At 41.9% G+C, this 24606-nt stretch overlaps 1 protein-coding gene across 1 annotated transcript in view; it reads left to right on the top strand.

Annotated features, from left to right (window-relative positions):
- mtdha (metadherin a) overlaps window positions 1–23532 on the top strand; it is a 79567-nt gene extending 56035 nt beyond the window's left edge. The window contains exons 9-12 of the mRNA XM_072257941.1: window positions 10095–10211; window positions 12053–12175; window positions 15546–15699; window positions 21728–23532. Coding sequence (XP_072114042.1) covers window positions 10095–10211; window positions 12053–12175; window positions 15546–15699; window positions 21728–21798 — 465 coding nt within the window. The 3' untranslated portion in view covers window positions 21799–23532. The remainder of the gene's footprint in view (window positions 1–10094; window positions 10212–12052; window positions 12176–15545; window positions 15700–21727) is intronic.
- The last annotated feature ends 1074 nt before the right edge of the window (window positions 23533–24606 follow it).

Raw genomic sequence — 24606 nt, forward strand, 5'->3', positions numbered from 1 at the left:
ATATATTCAGACCATACTTTATACTTTATTGTCGCCAAACAATTGATACTAAAGTGTACAATCATCACAGCGGTATTTGATTCTGCGCTTCCTGCTCCCTGAATTACAAATCGATAGTAAATATTAAAAATTTAAATTATAAATCATAAATAGAAAATAGAAAAATGGAAAGTAAGGTTGTACAAAAAAAAAACGAGAGGCAGGTCCGGATATTTGGAGGGTACGGCCCAGATCCGGGTCAGGATCCGTTCAGCAGTCTTATCACAGTTGGAAAGAAGCTATTCCCAAATCTGGCCATACGAGTCTTCAAGCTCCTGAGCCTTCTCCCGGTTGGGAAGAGGGACGAAAAGTGTGTTGGCTGGGTGGGTGGTGTCCTTGATTATCCTGGCAGCACTGCTCTGACAACGTGCGGTGTAAAGTGAGTCCAAGGACGGAAGATTGGTTTGTGTGATGTGCTGTGCCGTGTTCACGATCTCCTGCAGCTTCTTCCGGTCTTGGACAGGACAACTTCCATACCAGGTTGTGATGCACCCTAGAAGAATGCTTTCTACGGTGCATCTATAAAAATTAGTGAGGGTTTTAGGGGACAGGCCAAATTTCTTTAGTTTCATATTGCAACATCAAAGTTTTACACTACACGTGACAATAATAAACCAATGATTTAATTCTGCAAATGTGAAAATAGCAGGGAATTGAATCACAGAATTCACTTCCAGTTGTACTCCATGCTTGCACTCTGTGCTATCTGCAAAATGTACTGCATTTATTTGTTGAGGCTACTCACAATTCCTACCAATCCCGCAATCTCAACTAACAGGTAAAATTGGGTCAGCAGACACATGGGAGCCACCTTTCCCTGCAGACTTCATTCCAAATTACATGTCACCTTTGCTTGCAACTATCATTGTTCATTCACCATGGCTGGGTCTAACACTTTCCCAGTGCAATTGACCAAAAGAGCAGTTGGGCATCACCTTCTTGAGAGACAAATGTTACCCTTTGCAGCAATACTTTGAGGATTTCCACTTATCCGAGTTGACCATAGATATTACATCCCAACTGTCTGTGATGTGCATGCCAAGGTAGTATGATATGGACAGCAAGCTGTTGCCCATGTAAAGGCTTCCCCTCTCTGCGCAGCTGATGAATCCAAAGGATCAGCACAGATCAATACTGTTTGGCACCAGTGGCATTACTGGAGGTGCCAGTCAGTGTTGAACTCAATGTAGGACTGCCTTAGGGACTCCATCCCCGGATTTCTCCTCAGGGTTTACTCCCGAGGCCTTTCCCAAGAGTGAGCATGGCCTCAAGGCAGTGGAGGCTTGAGATCAGTTTTCCTTCTCTTGGATGAGCCCTGTCTGCCCAAAGCAGCTAGCGTTAAGGCACCAGTAATCTGCTTTTGACCCTTCTCCCATCAGTAGAAATGCTTCTATTGATCTTAGTAGTTAATCCATGTGTGAAGGCCAGGAGCTAGACTTGGTTGTCAGAAATGCATACCACTAGGAGCATTTAATGGTTTGTGGGAGCTTATCCCTCCTCCCATTCCTAACTATAACAATAAAGAACTGCAGCAGAAAATACCCACAACCTCCGAAATACAGCAGAAGTAATCGGCTAATTACTTCTGTGGATGAGAATTAGCATTTCTTTTGGTTGCAAAGTTGAGCTCTGGATGTTACTGCAGATTTAAAACCCCAATTATCTGGTAGTCTTGGGATATGCTGGACTGGCAGATTTTCCAGTCTATCAGATTTTACTTATAAGATTAGTTCAACAGTTTCTTAATGTACCATACAATAATTTTCATTTGTGCATCATCTATGTTTGTGACTTGTTTCAGAATATAATTGGTGAGGTTTGTAAATTTGCATATGACATCAAAATTAATGGTGTAGTGGGCAGTAAAGAAGGTTGAGTAAGATTTCTTCTGCATCTGGATCAACTGGGGAAATGGCCAGGGACTAGCAGGTGGAATATAACACAAATAAGGGTGAAGTGTTGTATTTTGATAAGTTAAACCTGTGCAAGGCTTGTGTAGTAAATGATGGGGCTTTGGGGAGTGTTGTAGAACAGAAATCAAGGTGTACAAGTACACAGTTTCCTGAAAGTGGTGAAACAGATGGACTGTAGTGAAGAAAGCATTTGCCTTCATCAGTCAGAACATTTGAGTACAAGAATTGGGATGCCACATTGCAGCTGTGCAAGATATTGATGAAACCCCACTTGGAATATTGTGTTCCACTCTGGTTACATAAGAAAGATGTCATTAAGCAAGAAAGGATGCAGAAAGATTCACAAGGATATTACCAGGACCAGAAGGTATGAGTTACAAGGAGAGACTGGATAGGCTGGGGCTTTTTCCCCTGGAGTGTAGGAGGCCAAATATGACTTTACAGAAGTGTATAAAATCATAAGAAGAAGAAATAAGATGAATGAGAGGCCATGAGACACAGGAGCAGAATTAGACCACAGCCTATTCGAGTCTGCTTCATTATTTCATCATAACTGATTTATTATTCCTTTCAACCCCATTCTCCTGCTTTCTCCCCATAACCTTTTGATGCCCTGATTAAATAAGAACTTAATCAACCTCCACTTTAAATATACTCAATGACTTGGCCTATACAGCTGTCTGTGGCAATGAATTCCACAGATTCACCACACTGTGGCAAAAGAAATTCTTCCTCATCTCTATTCTAAAGAGACGTCCTTGTCTGCTGAGGCTGTGTCCTCTGGTCTGAGACCCACTATAGAAAACATTGCCACATTCACTCTATCTAGGCCTTTCAACATTTGTTAGGTTTTAATGAGATTCCTGTCTCATTCTTCTAAACTCCAGTGGGTATAGGGCCAGAGCAATCAAACGCTCCTTCTATGTTAACCCTTTCTGATCTGATCACTTGGCTGTCCTTCTGCCTGCAATGAGAGAGAGGCTAAAGAGCAAGGCTGCAAAGATTAGGACAGCAAAGAGGGGGCCGTGGGAGGCAACGTAGCAGATATGTAATTGCTTTAGTTGGTGGACTGGCCATGTTCAATGACTCATCTGTGGATCTGAATGAATGCATCATGGTTGTCACAGACTTTATAAAAACAGTTGTAGATGAGTGTGTGCCCTCAACATCGGTCTTCCCGGACCAGAAGCCCTTAATGAACCATGAGATCTGCAATCTTTTGAGGGCCAGATCAGGGATATTCATGTCTGATGACTAAGGAAGTTACCAGAGGTCCATTTACGGTCTCTAGAAAGCCATCTCATGGGCAAAGTGGCAATTCTGGACCAAATTTGTGTCACGTGATCGGCAACGATGAATTATCAATTGAGGCAGTGTTTATAAACAAACATAAACATTTATTAAACTCTGCTCAATAATAGCAAAAGGTATTCAAACGACTAACATAACCAGAAGTTAATTGCTATACGGCAACTCTGGAACAGTTCTTAAAAGGGTAAGTAGTGAAACGGTTCTTAAAGTGGTAAATTTGAACCCAGTCTTAAAATGGTAAATTCGAAAGTCCAGGTGATTTACACAGTCAATAAGGAAAGACTTCTCTGGAAACGGATTTCTTCAAAGACGTGATGTTACTGCTGATTCTCAAAAGGATTCACGACGAAGGAATTAATGCGGCTTAAAGGAACTGACCGTTTCCTGACGAGTGAACACTGCACAACTTCCCCACTCTTGAAGGAGTTATCTCAGATGCAGGTGGCTATATTATGAAAGAATCCTCAATAAGGTCGATCCTTCATTAAACCGCCGAACGACTCCAACTTTATTCCGATCCTTCAGGTTCCCGTCCTTTAATAAAGTCTTCACTCTCCAATACTACTGAAAAGGGAAAATTATAGATGCAACACACAAACCTGGCAGCAATTAGCGAAACTGCCAGCACCAAACTTTGCACCTTAAAATAGAAAGGAAAACTCCGTTTTAAAATGAAACTGCGTCATGATGCATACGCAGCATAACGGAGTAACTGACGAACTAACACAAAACTAAACTGAAAACTAACTGCGTCACAACAGGGGTCTCCTTTATACCTGTTGAGACTGTCATCATGTGACCTCACTGGTGGGAAAATTACATCATGTGACCTCTGCAAGACCATTACATCATACTCATAAGACAGTCACAAGATACCCACGGGGTATGTAACATTTGAATCAGCAGAGGGTGCATGAAGTTGTGAAAGGGCTTGAATGCTATCATCTCCTGTAAAGTAAAATCAAGTGACATTGGCGACAACAGGTCTTCACTTCCAGATGAGCTCAATGCCTTCTATGCTTGCTTTGACTGTCAAAATAGAGTAACCATCACAAACTCCCACAGCCCTTGATGATACTGTGATTTCATTCTCTGAGGACAACATGCGATCTGCCTTTCGGGGGATGAACCCATGAAAAGCATCTGGTGGGGTACCTAACCAAGTACGAAAGGCCCTGTACTGATAATTGGCCGGAGTGTTCAGTGAGATCTTTAACCACTTGCTTCAGCAGTGCTTCAAACAGGCTTCACTTATTGCAGTGCCCAAGAAGAATGTGTTAACCCTCAGTGACTATCATCCAGTAGCACTTACATCCACAGTGATGAAATGTTTTGAGAGGTTGGTAATGGAACATATCAACTCCTGCCTAAGAAGTGACTTGGATCCACTCCAGTTTGCCAACTGATACAACAGGTCCACCACAAATGCCATCTCATTGGCTGTTCAGTCAACCCTGGAACATCTGTACAGCACACATCAACATGATCTTTATCGACTATAGCTCAGCATTCAATACTATCATCCCCTCAAAACTAATCAATATGCTTCAAGACCTTGGCTTCAGTACTGCCTGGTGCAATTGTATCCTCACTTGCAGACCCCAGTCAGTTTGAATTGGCAACATCTCCTCCACAGTCTCCATCAGCACTGGTGTGCCACAAGGCCGTGTGCATAATCCCTGCTCTACTGGCTCTACACTTATGACTGTGTGGCTAAGTACAGCTCCAATATTGAAGTTTGCTGATGACACTGCTGTTGTAGGCCGAATCAAAAGTGGTAACAAATTAGCATGTAAGTGGGAGGTTGAAAATCTGGCTGAGTGGTGCCACAACAACAGCCTCTTGCTCATGTCAGCAAGACCGAGGAGCTGATTACTGATTTCAGAAGGAGGAAACCAGAGGTCTATGAGCCAGAGGTGGAAAGGGTCAACAACTTTAAATTCCTCAGTGTTATCATTTCAGAGGACCTTTTCTGGGCCCAGTGCGCAAGTACAGTTATGAAGAAAGCACAACAGTGCCTCTACTTACTTAGGATCTTGCAAAATTTTGGCATGACATCTAAAACTTTGTCAAACTGCTATAGATGTGTGATGGGGAGTATATTGACTGGCTGCCTCACAGCCTGGTATGAAAACACCAACGCCCTTGAAAGGAAAAGTACTAGGAAAACTAGTTGATACAGCCCAGACCATCATTGGGTAAAGCCCTCCCCACCATTGAACCTGTCTACGTGGAGCATTGTCGCAGGAAAGCGGCATCCATCATCAAGGACCCTACCACTAAGGTCATGCGCTCTTCTTGCTGCTGCCAATCAGGAGAAAGGTACAGGAACCTCAGGTCTTGCACCACATTCTCAGTAATGGTTATTACCCCTTAACCATCAGGCTCTTGAACCAAAGGAGATAACTTCACTTAACTTTACTTGCTTTATCACTGAAATGTTCCCACAACCTGTGGACTCACTTTCAAGGACTCTTCATCTCATGTTCTCGACATTTATTACTTATTTATTTATGTATTATTTATTTCTTTCTGTATTTGCACAACTTGTTGTCTTTTGCACACTGGTTGAACACTCAAGTCTTTCACTGATCCTGTTACGGTTATCTTTCTATTATGGATTTATTGAGTATGCCCACAGAAAATGAATCTCAGGGTTGTATATGGTGATATACATGTAGTTTGATAATAAATTTATTTTGAACTTTCTTCCCGGAATCATTCTCGTGAGCCTCCTTTGAATCCTCTCCAATTCTAGCACATCTTTTCTTAGAGGAAGGGTCCCAAAACTGTTCATAATACTACTACAAATGTGGTCTCAGCAGTGCCTTATAAAGCCTCAACATTACATTCTTGCTTTTATATACTCTCACTACTAACATTGCATTTGCACTGACTCAGCCTGCAAGTTAACCTCTAGGAAATCCTACACAAGGACTCACAGTTCCCTTTGCACCTCTGATTTTTGAAATTTCTCCTTGTTTAGAAAATGGACTATGTCTTTATTCCTTCTACTGAAGTGCATGACCTTACACTTTCCTACTACTAGTCACCAGCAGCCAGGAAAGGCCACTTTTATTCCCACTGCTTGTCTCCTTCCAGTCAGCCAATCATCTATCTATGCATGTATCTTTTCTGTAATACGAATGGCTCTTAACTTGTTAAGCAACCACATGTGCAGCACTTTGTCAAAGTCTTTCCGTGTGTGTGTGTGTGTGTGTGTGTATATATATATATATATATATATATATATATATATATATGTATATATGTGTGTGTGTATATATATATATATATATATATATGTGCATATATAATTTTTGGCACACTGCTAGTATATTTCACAGTGAAGAATGACACAAGGTACTTATTAAGTTCATCCCCCACTTCTTTGTCTCCCATTACTACCTCTTCAGCATCATTTTCCAGTGGTCCAATATCCACTCTCTTCTCGCTTTTACTCTTTATATATCCGGGGAAAAACCTTTCGGTATCTGCTTTGATATTAATGGCCATCTTATCTTCATATTTCATATTTTATCTCATTTTTTTAGTTGCCTTCTGTTGGTTTTTAAAAGCATCCCAATCTTCTAGCACTCTGTTTTTTTGCTCTTTTTTTTTTAAATAATGCTCTCTCTTTGCTCTTATGCTGTCTTTGACTTCCCTTGTCAGCCACAGTTGTCTCATCCTGCCTTTAGAATACTACTTCATCCTTGGGATGTAGCTGTCCTGCACTTTTTCAATTGTCCCCAGAAACACTGTCCATTGGTGTTCTGCCATCATCCCTCAGAGTGTCACCTTCTAATCAAGTTGGGCCAACTCCTCCTCGTGCCTCTGTAATTCCCTTTACTCCACTTGTAGAGTCATGAAAAACCGCAGCACAGAAAAATCCTTTCAACCATTTAGTCTATATCGAGGCATTTAAACTGCTTAGTCCCAACAACCTACCCCTTTTAAACATTGAAATTGAAATCGAAATTGCACCCACCTCTTGCGCTGACAGCTCGTTCAACACCCTCACCATCTTCTGAATGAAGAACTTCCCCCTCACATTACCCTTAAACATTTCACCTTTCACCTTAACCCATGACCTTTAGTTGAAATCTCAACCAACCTCAGTGGGGGAAAAAGCTTGCTTGCATTTACCGGATTTTTTTTTCCGCTCCTCATTATTTTGTATACCTCTGTCAGATCTCCCCTCAATCTTTTACATTCTAGAGAATAATGTTCTAAACTATTCAATATTTCCTTATAACTCAGGTTCTCCAGTTGTAAATTTTCTCTTATTTATATCTTTCATGTAGGTAGGTGAACAAAATTGGACACGATACTCCAAATGGTAGGCCTCACCAACATCTTATACAACTTAAACATAACATCCAAACTTCTGTACTCAGTACTTTGATCTATGAATGCCAATGTACCAAAAGCTTTCTTAACAACCCTATCTACCTGTGCTGCCATTTTCGATGAGTTATGGACCAGATTCCTTTTTCTACCGCACTCCTCTGTGCCCAATTGCTCACTGTGTAAGACCTACCCTGATTGGTCCTCCCAGTGTGCACACTTGTCTGCATTAAATTCCATCTGCCATTTTCCAGCTGGCCCAGATTCCCCTATAAGCTTTAATAGTCTTCCTCACTGTCAACCTCTCACTGCTACGGGTGGAAGTTCCCACTTGCTTCAAAAAGGCAACAATTATACCAGTGCCTAAGAATGTGAGATGCCTTAATGACTATCGCCCAGTAACATTCACATCTACAGTGATGAAATGCTTTGGGAGATTGGTCATGACTGGACTGAACTCCTGCCTTAGCAAGGACCTGGACCCATTGCATTTTGCCTATCGCCACAATAGGTCACCAGGAGATGCAATTTCAATGGCTTTTCACACAGCTTTAGACCACCTAGATAACTCAAGCACCTATGTCAGGATGCTGTTCATCGACTATAGCTCAGCATTTAATACTATCATTCCCACAATCCTGATTGAAAAGTTACATAACCTTGGTCTCTGTACCTCCCTCTGCAATTGGATTCTCAGCTTCCTAACTAAAATACCACAATCTGTGTGGATTGGTGATAACATCTGTTCCTCGCTGACAATCAACACTGGTGCACCTCCTGGGTGTGTACTTAGCCCACTGCTCTACTCTCTTTATACCCTTGACTGTGTGGCTAGGCATAGCTCAGACACCATCTATAAATTTGCTGATGATAGAACCATTGTTGGTAGAATCTGAGAGGGTGACGTGAGGGCGTACAAGAGTGAGCCAACTAGTGGAGTGTTGCCACAGCAACAACCTGACATTCAATGTCAGTAAAATGAAAGAGCTGATTGTGGACTTCAGGAAGGGTAAGAGGAAGGAACACATACCAGTTCTCATAGAGGGATCAGAATTGGAGTGTGAGAGCTGTTTCAAGTTCCTGGATGTCAAGATCTTTGAGGGTTTAACCTGGTCCCAACATATTGATGCAGTTATAAAGAAGGCAAGACGGTGACTATACTTCATTAGGAGTTTGAGAAGATTTGGTATGTCAACAAATACACTCAAAATCGTCTACAGATGTACCGTGGAGAGCAGTCTGATAGGCTGCATCACTGTCTGGTATGGGGGGGGGGGGGGGGGGTGCGGCTACTGCACAGGACGAAAGGAAGCTGCAGAGGGTTGTAAGTTTAGCTGGCTGCATCTTGGGTACTAGCCTACAGAGTACCCAGGACATCTTCAAGGAGCGGTGTCTGAGAACGGCAGCATCCTTTATTGAGGACTTCCAGCACCCAGGGCATGCCTTTTTCCTCATGCTACCCATCAGGTAGGAGGTACAGAAGCTTGAAGGCACATACTCAGCTATTCAGGAACAGCTTCCCCTCTGCCAATCGATTTCTAAATGGACATTGAACCCGTGAAAACTACCTCACTTTTTTAAGGTATATTATTTATGTTTTTGTATGAATTTTAATCTATTCAATATACATATACATCAGGACGAAGGGTCCCTGCCCGAAACGTCAACTGTACCTCTTCCTATAGATGCTGCCTGGCCTGCTGCATTCCACCAGCATTTTTTGTGTGTTGCTTGAATTTCCAGCATCTGCAGATTTCCTCGTGTCTACGTATACTGTAATTGATTTATTGTTTTTTCTTCTATATTATGTATTGCATTGAACTGCTGCTGCTAAGTTAACAAATTTCCTGACACATGCTGGTGATAATAAACCCTGATTCTGATTTAATACACACCCAATCTTGGTGTCATCCACAAAATTGATCCAGTTAACCACATTATCATCCAGGTGGTTAATGTAGACGACAAACAACAAATGCAGAAAATCTTTTGACACTGAGTTCCACAGCGCACCCAGTAATACACAATTGAACTCTCTGGTACGTGGATTTGGGGATACATAAGTGACAAGGGTTTAGTCTACTAATCCTATTGAGCCAATCGCTGAACCATTAACCAAATAATTGGCTAATGGTTTGTCAGGGTTTCATTTAAGTGACCTTTTCCACTGTGAGTGATGATCTGCAGGACAGTAAGTAACAGCAGGAGGGTAGCACTGATGGATACTCTTCTGAAAAATCAGTAGAGGCAGCATTGTCCAAATGGCTGCCTCTAGTTCTGTTCGATTCTATATCAAATTGATCTGAGTAGATAGAAAAATAATCTATACAATTGACTATATTTTGTGGAAGTATTTCGGGATGGAATAATTTCTAATTTGTAGGTATATTTTCTTTTTTATTTGGGTGAAAAGACAGTTGGCTTCAGTCTGAATAGAATTATCCAAGTTGTGGATTGTTTTAAAAGACTTGTTAAATTTTGCAGGTGTCGGATGAAGATAAAGAAAAAACAGATGCTGGTTTGCAAGGTTCTGCAAGCAGCAAATCCAAGAAGAAGAAGAAGAAAAAGAAAAAGGGTGAAGATACTGCTGCTGCCACACAAGTGAGCATGTGCCCCATGTCCGGTGGAGTTCATTAAGTTGCTGCAATCTTGTGTCTTTTCTTCTAAAAGTGATGTAGGTCAGATGGCAACTGTGATGCAAAAAGAAAGAGAAATTTGAAATGGAAAAACAGTTGTGGATTTTTGGCTGTAAGTTAATTGGTGTTTGCATAAGAAAATTGGTAACCAGAGGATGTAGATTTAAGATGATAGAAGAGCTAGAGAGGGAAACCACTTTCCCAAAGGCAGCAAATTATTACAAATGAGAATGAAGTGCCTGAGGGTACAAAAGTGGATTCAGTAAAAAGAGAACCAGATAACAGTAGGGTATGAATGAGGAGAGTGATTGGGAAAACTACTTGGAACAGCTGGTACAAGTACAAAAGTTAGTGGCTTTCCTGATTTACTCAGTGATGTTCTGATTGGCAATAGTACTGAAAACTCACTCAGGACAGAGATACCAATGACATTATTTCAGACATCCTCGTGGTGGAGTTGTAAAGATAGCAAAGTGGTAAATGGAATAAAGTCTTGAATCTGTATGGAATTGCTTTGAAGATGATTTCAGTGATATATGTATCAGAATCAGGCTTAATATCACATCATGAAATTTGTTGTTTTGCGCAGCAATGCAATACAAGACAGAAGTAAAATTACAATACAAGATGTATATAAAAATATACATTAAATAAGTAGTGCAATGAGAGCAAAAATAGTTGGGGGCATCTGAGAATTTTAGTTTTGTATTAGCTTTGTAAATGAAAGCAATAGTTTCATTACAGGCTTAAATAAAGAGACCTAAAGTGTTAGCTGGCTGCCTGTTGGAAAGCATAAGTGGCTTTGAAAATGTGGTGTGGATTATTGCACAGTGATACTGAAAACCTAGAGCTGCGAGGAGGTCATCGACCAAATGCCTCAGTGTATAAATGATATGACACTAATGGAGGTGATTGGCTGTGAGGGCAAAAGCTGAGGGTTTTTGAAAGAGAGTGATCTGTAATAGAATGGTGGGCAAATGAGGTTAAATGAAGGGATTGGTGGTATGGTGAATGGATTTTTGAATGAGTCATAGCACTATTTTTAAAAGGCAGAGAATTAGGATACCCACGACGATCCCTCATCAAGAAATCTCTAAAGCAGATGGCTCATTATCACCTTTTTGCTGGTGAGAAGATTCTTGAGCATATTCTACATTTTCAACAAATTCGTGTTTCAACAATAACATCATTGGCAATGAAAAATGGAGTATAAATTCATATATTTACTTAACAAAAGGTTGATTGAATTTGAGCTGCTTGATTTTTCCATTGATGTACTTTAATAGCCTGTATATTTTAATCTTTGTGCACCATATACCTGCTAACCAACTTTTCCTAGTCTTTTATCATAGAATTTCCTGAAAGAAATAGCTGATCATCCTATATCACCTTGTTAGATTCATACCCAAAGTTATCGGAATCATCAAACTCAAAAACACAAAACTGCTGTAGGAGCTCATCAGTCAAGTAGCATCTGTGGAGGCAGAGAGATGGTCCACATTTTGGGTTGAAATTCTGATGCAGGGTCTCAACCTAAATATCAAACATTCCTCTATTCTATAGATGCTGTCTGACCTGAGTTCCTCCAGCAGTTTGTCTTTGGCTCCAGGTTACAGCATATGCATTCTCTTCTCTTGATCTGGAGTTGAGTTAATTGATGCAAGACAGATATATTAACATTCAAAAAAGAGCCTTCCATGCAGGAATTAAAATGCCATTGTATGAATTTTCAGCAGTTTTCTTTAGTGAAGTTAAAGTTTTCAACTGTTCATAAGTGTATTATAGTGTAAATACTTTAATAAAAAGGAGGTCGAGGATCAGGAGAAGGAACCCACTTGTGGAGACCAGGAGCAGCTCGTTGTGAAGGCCCAGCCTGAAGAAGAGAGTTCTTCACCCGTTGAAACCATATGCACTAGTGAACTAGCTGAGGTAAGAACTGGCAACAGAAACAAACTTGCTGGAAACCTGAATTTAAATGCAAGATGCTGGGAACACTTTAGGACAGCTGGTAGTGCTGCTGTCTCACAGCTCCAGCAACCCCAGTTCAATCCTAACCTTTGGTGTTGTCTATATGGACTTTGTATGTTCTCCCAGTGACTTTTTTTCCTTGATCTGCTTCTGTTTCCTCTTGGATCCCACAAAAGTAACAAAATTTGCACTGGTGTTAGGTGAATGGTGGAATCTGGGGAGAGATGATGTGACAGTTGGGAGAATAAAATGGGCCCAGTGTAGGTTTGGTGTTGATGGTCAGCTAGATTTTGTGGGCCAAATTACCTGTTCCTTCTGTGCTGTATGATTCTGCCTCAAGGCCTATGACACGCAGCAGCAACAGACAGTACATTGGAAGAACTCAGCGTCAGAACTCCAGATGCAAGCCTTCAACCAAAACATCGGCAGTTCCTTTGCTCTATGGATTGTGCTCAATCCATTGAGTTCCTCCAGCAGATTGTTTGTTGCGCCTTGGTACTCAATCAGTCAGGTAGCATTTATGGAGAGGGAAGCCATTAACCTATAGGATGATGACCTCATTTGATTGGCACCCATTATCACAGACTGCATCACTGGCACAGCATAGCTGCAGTGTGTTCCATCTACAAAATTCATTCACTTGCTTAGGCTACTGTGCTAGCACCTCCTTAACTCATCAGTTCTACTTCCAGAAAGAGCAATGATAGCAGGTGCATGGGAATACAAAGTCCCTTCAGAGTCCCTTCCAACATTACATAGTGACTTTAAGATTTAGTTGGTCCAAATCTTGCAACTTTTCAGTACATGGCTCACTCTCGCCTTCTCAAAGGGCAAATGACCTTTCTAACAATTCCCTACACTTGTAAATGGATGTATTAATGAAGAGATGTTTGGTCCACGGATTGCCAAGACTGCTATGCCCTTGTAACCACAGTGCAAGATTATTAACAAATGTTATTTGAGCAGCGTGTTCAAGAGTGGAATTAAATTAGCCAAATTATAGTGTTTTGGTAAGTTCGGAGACATTGCTTGCTGTAGTGAAAAGGTAGAGTTAAGTTCTAGCAATCCTGTCATATGAGATGCCTGTAGAAATTTAGGACAGAAGAAAGCCCATCACTGTGGAGGTATTGAATGCCTCCCATTAAGGATTTTGGGGAGGGTTAGCTAACGAAATCAACAATTTAATGAAAACAGTATAGGTCACAGAATGCATCCTGTACAGTGTAGGTACTGTGTAATGACATGACAAGTCCATCGCATGCCAGCAATCACAGTAGTGCTACCTTGACCATTGGAGCATCCCAGGGTCTGAGAGATGGGCTCCAGGGTGAACTGGCTGAGACTCATCAATTCCAGCTAACCTCCAATAATGGTAACTTCCAAATTGTGCTGCCTCCATTCTCCATCTACATTTTGAATGAATTCCCTGTGTCCTTCTCATCCACCACACAGCTCACAAATTTTTCTCAGAATTTAAGTCTTAATATTCTTTTCCTCACTTTATACATCTGAAGAACTTTCACTGCTTTCCCCAAAGCTTGGACCCTTCTACATTCCCTCCACCCCCCCTTTCCATTTCTGGTTTCTAATTCTTTAGCTGCCTAAGCTGTATCCTGTAATTGCAACTTTATCACCACATCTAAAGCTTGAGCATTCCCTTTCCACCATTTGTTAACTCAGCACCTGTTTCTCTTTAAACCTTTATGAAGTGTCTTGGCAAACAACAGGAATTCTGCAGATGCTGGAAATTCAAGCAACACACATACCCTTCTCACAATTCCTCCGTCTCCGCCGCATCTGCTCTCAGGATGAGGCTTTTCATTCTAGGATGAGGGAGATGTCTTCCTTTTTTAAAGAAAGGGGCTTCCCTTCCTCCACTATCAACCCTGCTCTTAAACGCATCTCCCCCATTTCACGTACATCTGCTCTCACTCCATCCTCCTGCCACCCCACTAGGAATAGGGTTCCCCTGGTCCTCACCGACCACCCCACCAGCCTCCGGGTCCAACATATTATTCTCCGTAACTTCCGCCACCTCCAACGGGATCCCACCACTAAGCACATCTCCCCCCCCCCCCCCCCGCATTCCGCAGGGATCGCTCCCTACACAACTCCCTTGTCCATTCGTCCCCCCCCATCCCTCCCCACTGATCTCCCTCCTGGCACTTATCCGTGTAAGCGGAACAAGTGCTACACATGCCTTTACACTTCCTCCCTTACCACCATTCAGGGCCCCAAACAGTCCTTCCAGGTGAGGCAACACTTCACCTGTGAGTCGGCTCGGGTGATATACTACGTCCGGTGCTCCCAATGTGGCCTTCTATATATTGGCGAGACCCAATGCAGACTGGGAGACCGCTTTGCTGAACATCTACGCTCTGTCCGCCAGAGAAAGCAGGATCTCCCAGTGGCCACACATTTTAATTCCACATCCCATTCCCATTCTGACATGTCTATCCACGGCCTCCTCCACTGTAAAGATGAAACCACACTCAGGTTGGAGGAACAACACCTTATATTCCGTCTGGGTAGCCTCCAACCTGATGGCATGAACATCAACTTCTCTAACTTCCGCTAATGCCCCACCTCCCCCTCGTACCCCATCTGTTACTTATTTTTATACACACATTCTTTCTCTCACTCTCCTTTTTGTCCCTCTGACTATACCCCTTGGCCATCCTCTGGGTCCTCTTTTCCCCCCCCCCCCCATCTTTCTTCCCGGACCTTCTGTCCCATGATCCTCTCGTATCCCCTTTTGCCAATCACCTGTCCAGCTCTTGGCTCCATCCCTCCCCCTCCTGTCTTCTCCTATCATTTTGGATCTCCCCCTCCCCCTCCTACTTTCAAATCTCTTACTAACTCTTCCTTCAGTTAGTCCTGACGAAGGGTCTTGGCCTGAAACGTCAACTGTACCTCTTCCTAGAGATGCTGCCTGGCCTGCTGCATTCACCAGCAACTTTTATGAAGTGTCTTGGAATGTTTCTCTGCTTAATGCAGTGGCCTGTTGTTGCAAGGTGGCGTAGCTTTTCAGTTGTGTGTCTTTATTAGTGTATATTGAGCATTCCCAAGAGCAGCATGGTAGTGTAGTGGTTAGCGTAACACTATTACAGCACCTGTGACCCGGTTCAGTTCCGCCATTGTCTTAAGGAATTTGTACATTCTCCCCATGACCACGTGTTTCCATTGGGCACTCCTGTTTCCTCCCACAGTGCAAAGATGTATGTGTTCATAGAATAATTGGTCACTTGGATGTAATTGGTATCTCTAAATAAATAATTAAACTTTTTTCAAATGTCTTGAACTTTTTCAATGAGGTGTTGTTTCTCCACAGGATGAAGAGGCACTGCCAGTCATAATCAGCCAAGAACCAGCTATCATTTTGAAAAGTTCTTCCCAGGATATCACTTCCCAAGTGCCAGACATACTATCTGAGTCGGAACCTTCCGCTTCTGTTACTAAACAGAATAGCCAGCCTTCTTCACAAGGTCAGTACCTAAATTCTTTCCAATTGTTTCCCCTTGAATGGAGAAATTACAGTGCCAAGTATGTAGGTATTGTATAGTTGTTTCAAAATATCTCCTATTGTTGATAAGCTTGTGGTGAGTTGTAGCTTGAAGATACTCCCACAGTGTTATGTAGGAATTTCTAGTATTTAGAATGGCAATATATTCAAACAGAGGATGGTATGTGAGCTGGAGGTTAATTTGCAGTTGATGATGGTCCTATTACCTCAAGCTCTCCTCTGTGGTACAGCTTCTTCATTTTAGTAGATGATGATGCTATGAGTGCAGTGCATTTTTGTAGATAGGGTGACTGTGTGCTGGTGGTGCAGGAGGTAAATGGTGAGAATGATGGATGAGGTGTAGATTAAAAATACCTATTTATCCTGGATGTTGTTGAGTTTCCAGGCAAGCATTTATTCCATAACGTTCCTATTTTGTGTTTTGTAGAGGAGGGAAAGCCTTGGGTTGTTAGGAGGCAAGCTAATCTCCGCAAGATATTTAGCCTCTGAATTACATCACAGCATTTTTGACTGGTCCAATTGAGTTTCTGATCAACAAGTGACTCCGGGGATGTTGGTGAGGGGTTAGGCAGTGGTAATGCCAGTGGATGTTAAGAGCAAGTGGTATGACACTCCCTCGCCCCATGTAACGAACTGATTTATAGATCAGCCACACAAGTTCACCTTTGTGAATGCATTTTTTTTTTGTATTGAGAGAATTGCTGTTTTGACTCTGAACTATTTTTGGGTTTGGGACTGAAATAGTTTCTAAAATTAATGAACTTATTGAGGCAGTTATGATGGTCTGTCTATCCTCAATGTATTTTTAGTTTACTGCCATCAAGCTGCAATTTGTAGATGTCATTTTCTTTTACATATATCATGTGAGGTGCAACACAACAGCTATGTTATCCCTAGCTTTGAAATTTCAAGCTTTTAAATGTTGGTGCTTCAGTTTAATTTGACGCAACTGAATATTTTGGTACTGATTATATACTCCACAAAGTGCTGGTGTTCTAACTGTCCTCTGTGGCTGATCTTTGTCAAGGTGGAAATGGAGGGAGCTGCAGCAACCTTTTAGTCAGAGAGCTAAGAAATTAACTCCTTCCAAATCTTGTCTGGAAGGTAAATCTGATGGCTTGGGCCAAAGATCCAGAAATGTATTCATTTTGTTGCTAAGAAGCCAACTGTTTTGGCAAAAAAACACGAGATTCTGCAGATGCTAGAAACCTTGAGCAACATGCTGTAGGCTGGAGGAACTCAGTAAGTCAGGCAGCATCTACGGAGGGGAGTAAACAGCCATCCTTGGGGGCTGAGGCCCTTCATTGGGATTGATGAAGGATCTCTGCTCGAAAAATCAACAGTTTACGCCCATGTATAGAAACTGCCTTACCAAATCCTTGTCTGTGACTGCAGAGACATGGCAGTGTAGTTGACTCCCAATGAATTGGTAATTGGTTTATTATTGTCATATGTACTGAGATACAGTGGGGGGGGGGGGGGAATCTTTGTTTTGCATGCCATTCATACATGTCATTCCAAACCTCCACACCTCAAGGTAGTACAAACAGAAAAGCAATTAAGAGAATAGTGTTAAGTTACAGAGGAACTGCAGTGCAGGTTAGACAGTAAGGTATCAGGCTATGGCAAGGTATAGAGTCGAGGTCGAGGGTCCATTTTATGGTACTAGGGGGCTGTTCAATAGTATTCTGACAGTGAGATACAATGTGCCCTTGAGCCTATTGGTGCATGATTGCAGGCTTTTGTACCTTCTGTCAATGTGCAAGGGAAGAGAGAATGTCCGGACTGGGATCTTTGATTATGCTGGCTGTTTACTGAGGCAGTGAGAAGTGTGGACAGAGTTCATTGAGGGGAAAGCTGGTTTCCATGATGTGCTGAGCTGTGTCTGTAACTCTCGGCAGTTTCTTGAGGTCACATGCAGAGCAGTTGTCGTACTAAATCAGATGTCTTCTATAGTGCATTGATAAAAAGTTGGTGGGGATCAACAGGGACATGGCAAATTTCCTTAGCTTCTGGAAGGTTATGCTTTTAAGATCAAACCAATGAACACTTAATCAACATCATCCACATCCCATGAATTAACTTTTTTTAAAAAAACTCACGGCATATGGATTTGGCAGAACTAACAAAGCTTCTGCAACCTGGGTTCAGTTGTCACCTCCAGTGCTTTCTGTGTGGAGTTTGCATGTTCTCCCTGTGAATTTGTGGATTTCTCCTGGGTGCTGTGGTTTCAAAGTTGTACTGGTTGGTAGATTAAGTTGGGCACTGTAAATTACCCTGAGGAGTATGGGATGGGATTGCTGTGGAGATGCATAGGGACTGAGTGGTCTCGCTTTTAATTGTCAGGGAATTAAAATATGCACTCAGTGACCATTTTATTGGGCATTTCCTGTACTTAATGAAGTGGCCGTTGAGTATATGTTTGTGGTCTTCTGCTGCAGTAGCTTATCCACTTCAAGGTTCAACATATTTTGCGTTCAGAAATGCTCTTCTACCCACAATGCATGGTTATTTGAGTTACTATCAGCTTGAACTAGTCTGGCCACATTCCTTTGACCTCTCATTAGCCAGGCATTTTCACCCACAGAGATGCAGCTCACTTTATTTATTAATTTGCACCATTCTCTCTGAACTCTAGAAACTGTTGTGCATGAAAATCCCAGAACATCAGTTTGAGATGCTCAAACCACACAACAGGCACCAACAATCATTCCACACTCAAAGTCACTTTGATCACATTTTTTCCCCCAATCTGATGTTTGGTCTGAACAACTGAACCTCTTGACCATGTCTGCATGCTTTGAGTTGCTGCTACATGATTGACTAATTAGATATTTGCACTAATGAGCAAGTGTACAGGTGTAACTAATAGTGGCCACTGACTGTATACTGCTGTCAGCAAAGGCCCTTGAACTGCAGATACAGTTCATCCATTTCCCTCCATTGCCTGGTGCTTCCTGCAAGAATAAAGATGGTTATCCAGCAACTTAAAACTTTACCTAGATGGGAAATCATTGTTCAGATGCACTGATCCCTGCTCTGTCCAGAACTCATGGCTTGCGATTATAAATTCATAAATTCAAAAACAAATTATTAAAGGTTTGCTCAGTCTTGCTTAGACAGTTCCAAACCTGGTGACACAGTAGCATAGCAGTTAGCGTAATGAGTCACTTGGGTTCAATTCCCACTGTTCTCTGTAGGGAGTTTGTAGATTTACTGTGTGACCGAGTTTCTACCGGGTGCTCCAGTTTCCTCACACATTCCAAAGATGCCTTAGTAAGTTGTGGGCATGCTATTTTGGCACTGTAAGCATTGCAACACTTGCAGGCTGCCTCCAGCACATCCTCAGTCTATGTTGGTTGTTGACACAGATGATGCATTTCACCATTTCAGTGTACAAGTGACAATAAAGTTAATCTGTGTGAATTCCAAAAAACCAGTATTGTTCATGTTTGTGTCACATTTCCATACTGACTCGAAGGAAGTAATTTGGTTCATTTGAATAGCTGGAGAAAACAGAAGAGCCCCAAAAGAATGAATGACAGAAAAACATTAGAACCCCAAAGCCCTCCTTCCCTCCCTCCCACCCCACAAGCAGCAGAAAGCATCAATTCATCGTCCTCCCTCCCTTCTTCCCCAGCCAGTTTCAGCAAAAAGCGTCAGCACCCACCACCCAGCAAGCACCCAAAGAGAGACTATGATCTGCAGTCCACAAAAAATATTGTTTACCTGACAGTTTGACATGCCTCACACTAACAAGGGACAGGGATATCCCCCATTTTCACAGTGAAAGGGGAGACTGATAGCCACTGTTACAATATTGCATTCTGCCACGTCATTTTTCCATACATGTGCCGCAGCAACTTCCTGGTGTTCCATCTCCCGCGACACCTCAGTTGGCATCACTGGCCTGAAATTGGTTATCCACAGGGCCGCGCAAGCGTGAACCCTGGAGACATCATCTTCCAAGCCGCACCTGGAGAATGTCGGAAAATGGTTGGCCAACGAGCTCCAGGAATGGGATCTCATCCATTGTTTTAAAACAAAATCTGCAGTCTGAGTTCCACATGCAGATCAGGACCTCATAGAATCTCAACCACCTTGAAAAGAAAAGAGATTTTAAAGAGAGGAATTTGCGCTGTTTTCTACAGATGAGCTCAAAGAGGCAGCCACTTGGCGCCATCTTAACTCCATGATGGACTGAGTTGTATCCACTACTCTGCAGCCTCTTGCATTCCTATGCTTTGGAATTGCTGTAGCAGGCCATGGTGAACATAAAAGAAATGAAATTAATAAGGATTAGGTCATCTGCCCCATTGAGCCTGTTTCACCATTCAATAAGATAATGGCAGGTCTGGCTGTGGAGTCAACTCCACATACCAGCCTTTACCCCAAAACGCAATTCCCCAACTATGCAAACCTTATTGGCCTCATTAAATATAGTTAAGAAGCAATAGATTAGATGCAGTCAGTCAGGCTTCCTTGTTCAGTAATAAATTGAAGGTACATGACTAGTGGTGTTCTGCAGAGATCTGTTCTGGGACCCCTGCTCTTCATGGTTTTTATAAATTATTTGGATGAAAAGTGGAAGGTTGGGTTAGTATGAGGATGACATGAAGATTGTTGGTGTTGTGGATAGTGTAGAAGGTTGTCACAGGTTACAACAGGACATTGATAGGCTGCAGAGCTGGGTTGAGAAGCGGCAGATGGAGGTCAGTCTGGAAAAGTGGAAGTGATTCACTTTGGAAGGTTGAACTTTCAGCAAAGTACAGGATTAATGCCAGGATCCTTATCAGGGCGGAGGCCTCACCAGTGCCTTATAAAGCCTCAGCATCACATCCTTGCTCTTGTATTCTACATCTCTTGAAATGAATGCTAATATTGCATTTGCCTTCCTCACCACCGATTTGACCTGCAAGTTAACCTTCAGGGTGTTCTGCACAAGGGCTCCCAAGTCCCTTTGCATCTCAGATTTTTGGATTTTCTCACCAGTTAGAAATAGTCAGCACATTTATTTCTACTACCAAAGTGCATGACCGTGCATGGCTCATTATAGAAAGGATGTGGGAGCTTTACAGATGTGTAGAGGAGGTTTAACAGAATGCTGTCTAATGAGGGTAGGTTGAGTGAACTAGGACTTTTCCTTTTAGAACGAAGGAGGATGAGAGGTAAATGAGATTTGGCACATGCTGGAAATGCAGAGCAACATGCACAAAATGCTAGAGGAATTCATCAAGTCAGGCAGCATCTATGAAGAAGAATAAACAGTTGATGTTTTGGGCCGAGGCCCTTCCATCTGTCCTGATGAAGTGGCTGGACAGAAACATCATCTGTTTTTTCCTCTTCATAGATGCTGCCTGGCCTGCTGAGTTCCGGGAGGATGAGAAGTGACTTGATAGAGATGTATAAGATAAGAGGCATAGATAAAATTAACATCTAGTGCATTTTTCCCAGGGTGGAAATAGCTAATACAAGAGGGGTAATTTTAAGATGATGGAAGGAAATTAAGTGGGGAGGGGGTAGTTTTTTTTAAACAGTGTTGTGGGTAGATGGTGCATGGATGAAAGTAAAATGGAGGGCTATGTGAGAGGGTTGGGTTAGATTGATCTTGGAGTAGGTTAAAAGGTTGGCACAACATTATGGGTCAAAGGGCCTCTACTGTGCTGTTCTGTGGTCAGAGGTATACCAGCATTATTAGTCTGACTGTAATGAATCTTTCAATTGTCCTCTTGAACCCATGGTCTGTATTGCCACAATAACAAGGACAGCAGGTGTGTGGGAACACCTACCCTGCAAAGCCCCTACAAGCTGCACACCATCGCAACTGCATCCAAGTCCTGAAAGTCCTGCCCCAACAGTACTATAAGAACATCTTGATCAGTAAGACAAAAAGGGAGCTCACCACCACCTTCTCTAAGGCACTAAATGTGGCCCTTTCTGGCAGGGCCCAGATACTGAAAATAAACACACATTTCTTTATCTCATTTCAGCAAAATCTGAAGGAAGTTGGGAATCACCGAAGCAGATAAAGAAGAAGAAGAGGGCAAGAAGGGAAACATGAGCTTTTTATTTTGTATTCAGTGGTCAGTTGTTATGCAAAATGATCTTGAAGAAATCTGTTTATGCAATAATTTGTGAAAATGTACAGAATTTTATAGAAAATTTGACTGTAATTTTTATTAAAAAAGGCTGTTGCAAAGCGCATGAGCAACTTGATTTGATACAATGTGAGAAACTTCAAGTGAAACACTGATGCTGTCTACAGCCACTAATGCTGGGTCTATGTTTGACACTAGGAAATGTGTGATTTTTAAAGCATTTCTGAAGTAAGTGCAGAACCAAATCACATGTGACCATTAGCTCCACACAAGAAACCTTCAGTGCGAGCCTGACTTTAAAATTGAGTCCAGGCTGTACAAGGACTAGTTTCTAGAATAACACTGCATTTTATGTTTCTCTACCCACCTCCCAAATGTGGGTTTGTTTTCAAAAGAATGGAAACCACTGTTGACTTTGGGAGGGACTATGAGCCGCAGCAAAAATATCGCTTTAACAAAATGCAGTTAAACGTAGATTGCATGGTGTTCAATCTGTACTGGGTTGAGTGACAAGCAGGAAGGAAAAGGGAAGTAAATATTTAGATAGCTTTAATATTTGTGGACAGAATTTCAATTTATATCAGGAGTGACATTTTACTGCCTTAACCTGTAGTTTAGAAAGAAAAATGTTAAAGGAAAATTGCAATTAAAGGTTGATTCAAAACAGTGGGGAGGGTGGATATGGGATAAAATTTACCAGATGCATGTGACGTTTTGTGCCAATTAACTCCTGAAAAGGCACAACAAAATATCCATAGACACATTTCTCCATAAAATAATCTTGTGATGGCATCCCACCAATGATTAAAGTGGGTCTGCACAACCTGGATTTTGGATTAATACTGCACTTAGCATCCCCCACCCAAGATGCATGCATGTCAACACCTCTCAGTAGTCACCAGGTTTTGTCAAACTGCACATTCTAACTGAGTACTGATCACTGACAGCAGAGCGTCTGGTGTTGGTCACAGGTCTCATTGCCAGTGTTTCCACACACCTTGGCAGGCCAGAAAGAAGGGATGGGTGCACAGGATAAAATTAAATTGCATGTGGACAAATGGAATTACTTGAAATGCAAGGTTTGAAAATAGAGTTGAAGCACAAATACTAAAGAAAACCACCAATTATTAAATTTGTAGTCTGGTTAGAATCTAAACCATAACCACACAGATAAATCTCCAGTCTACTTTGCAGTGCTGGCAAGTATTGTTAGAAGTAACTAGTGCATGCAAAGCCACATGCATTCTTTAATAACTTTACCAGCCATACATTCTCTTGATAAAGGACCATTGTATGTTCCATCACCTCCTTGAGTTAACCTGATCATACCAAGCCATGATTATTTTTTTTTTTAAATGGATGTGAAATGTTTAAACTACACAGTGGAAGTAAATGGGGCCGAAGTTTAATGAGCTGATACTAATGGTACTTTGTCCACTAATCTGTGTCAAACCTGTAAATGAGTTTGACCCAGGACAGCAAAGATTTTGCAAAGTTTAAATAATGGTCATTATGCTCCCGATAACCTGCCTTAATTGGTTATGACGTGGTATTTGTTGTGCTTTTGTAATTACCTTGATTACTAAAGTTAAACAAATGTATTTATACCTGTTTCAAAAACATAGCAAGTATGTTTACATGTTCTAAAGTTTGTTAAAATGCAATGAATTTCTAAGTTGATTTGTTGAAATAAATTTAGCAAATGAATGTATGTATTGTATGTAATTTTTTCCCCCCACAGTCACACTTAGAAAGGGGCCAAAAGGAGGTAAAATGGTCTGGACACAAGATATCCTGCAGATGCTGGAAATTCAGAACAACACACAAAATGCTGGAGGAACTCAGGTCAGGCAGCATCTATTGTAATGAATATACAGTTGACGTTTGAAACCAAGACCATTCATCGGGACTGGAAAGGAAGGAGATAGAATCCAGAAAAGGTGGGGAGGGAAAGGGAAGGAGTACAGATAGGTGAAGCCTGGTGGTTGGAGGAGGGGCAGATGAAGTATGAATGTGATGGGTAGAAAGGGGAAAGGGCTAGAGAACAAGGAATCTGATAGGAGAGGAGAGTGGACCATTAGAGAAAGAAAAGGAAGGGCACCAGTGGGAGATGGTAGGTGGGTAAGGAGAAGAGAGGAGGTAAGAAGGGAGCCAGAGTGGAGAATTGAAGAAAAGGAAAAGAGAGGAAAAATACCAGGTTAGAGAAATCAATGTTTATACCATCAGGTTGGAGGCTACACAGATGAAATATGAAGTGTTGCTTCTCTGACTTGACATATTGACCTCATTGTGGCAAAAGTGGAGGTCATGCATCGATTGGGTTTGGAATTAAAATGATTGGCCACTGGGAAATCTTGCTTTTTACGAATGAAGCAAAGGCGCTCAACATAGCCCCAATCTGTATCTAGTCTCATCAATGTAGAAGAGGTAATGGGAGTACTGGATACAGATGATGACCCCCATAGATTTGCAGGTGAAGTGTTGCCTCACCTGGAAGGAATGTTTTGGGCACTGAATGTAGGTGAAGAAGGTGGTGAATGGGTAGGTGTAGCATTTCTGCCACTTGCAGGGGTAAGTGACGGGAAGAAGATTAGTGGGGAGGGATAAATGGACAAGGGAATCATGGAGGCAATCCCTGTGGAAAGCAGAGAATAGTGTTGGAAGGAGGAGGTAAAGATGTGTTTGGTGGTAGGGTCCCATTGAAGATGGCAGATGTTGCAGACAATAATGTTCTGGATGTAGTGGCTCATGAGTTGGTAAGCAAGGACAAG

The sequence above is a fragment of the Mobula birostris genome, chromosome 1 (assembly GCF_030028105.1).
Source record: "Mobula birostris isolate sMobBir1 chromosome 1, sMobBir1.hap1, whole genome shotgun sequence".
Classification (NCBI taxonomy): domain Eukaryota; kingdom Metazoa; phylum Chordata; class Chondrichthyes; order Myliobatiformes; family Myliobatidae; genus Mobula; species Mobula birostris.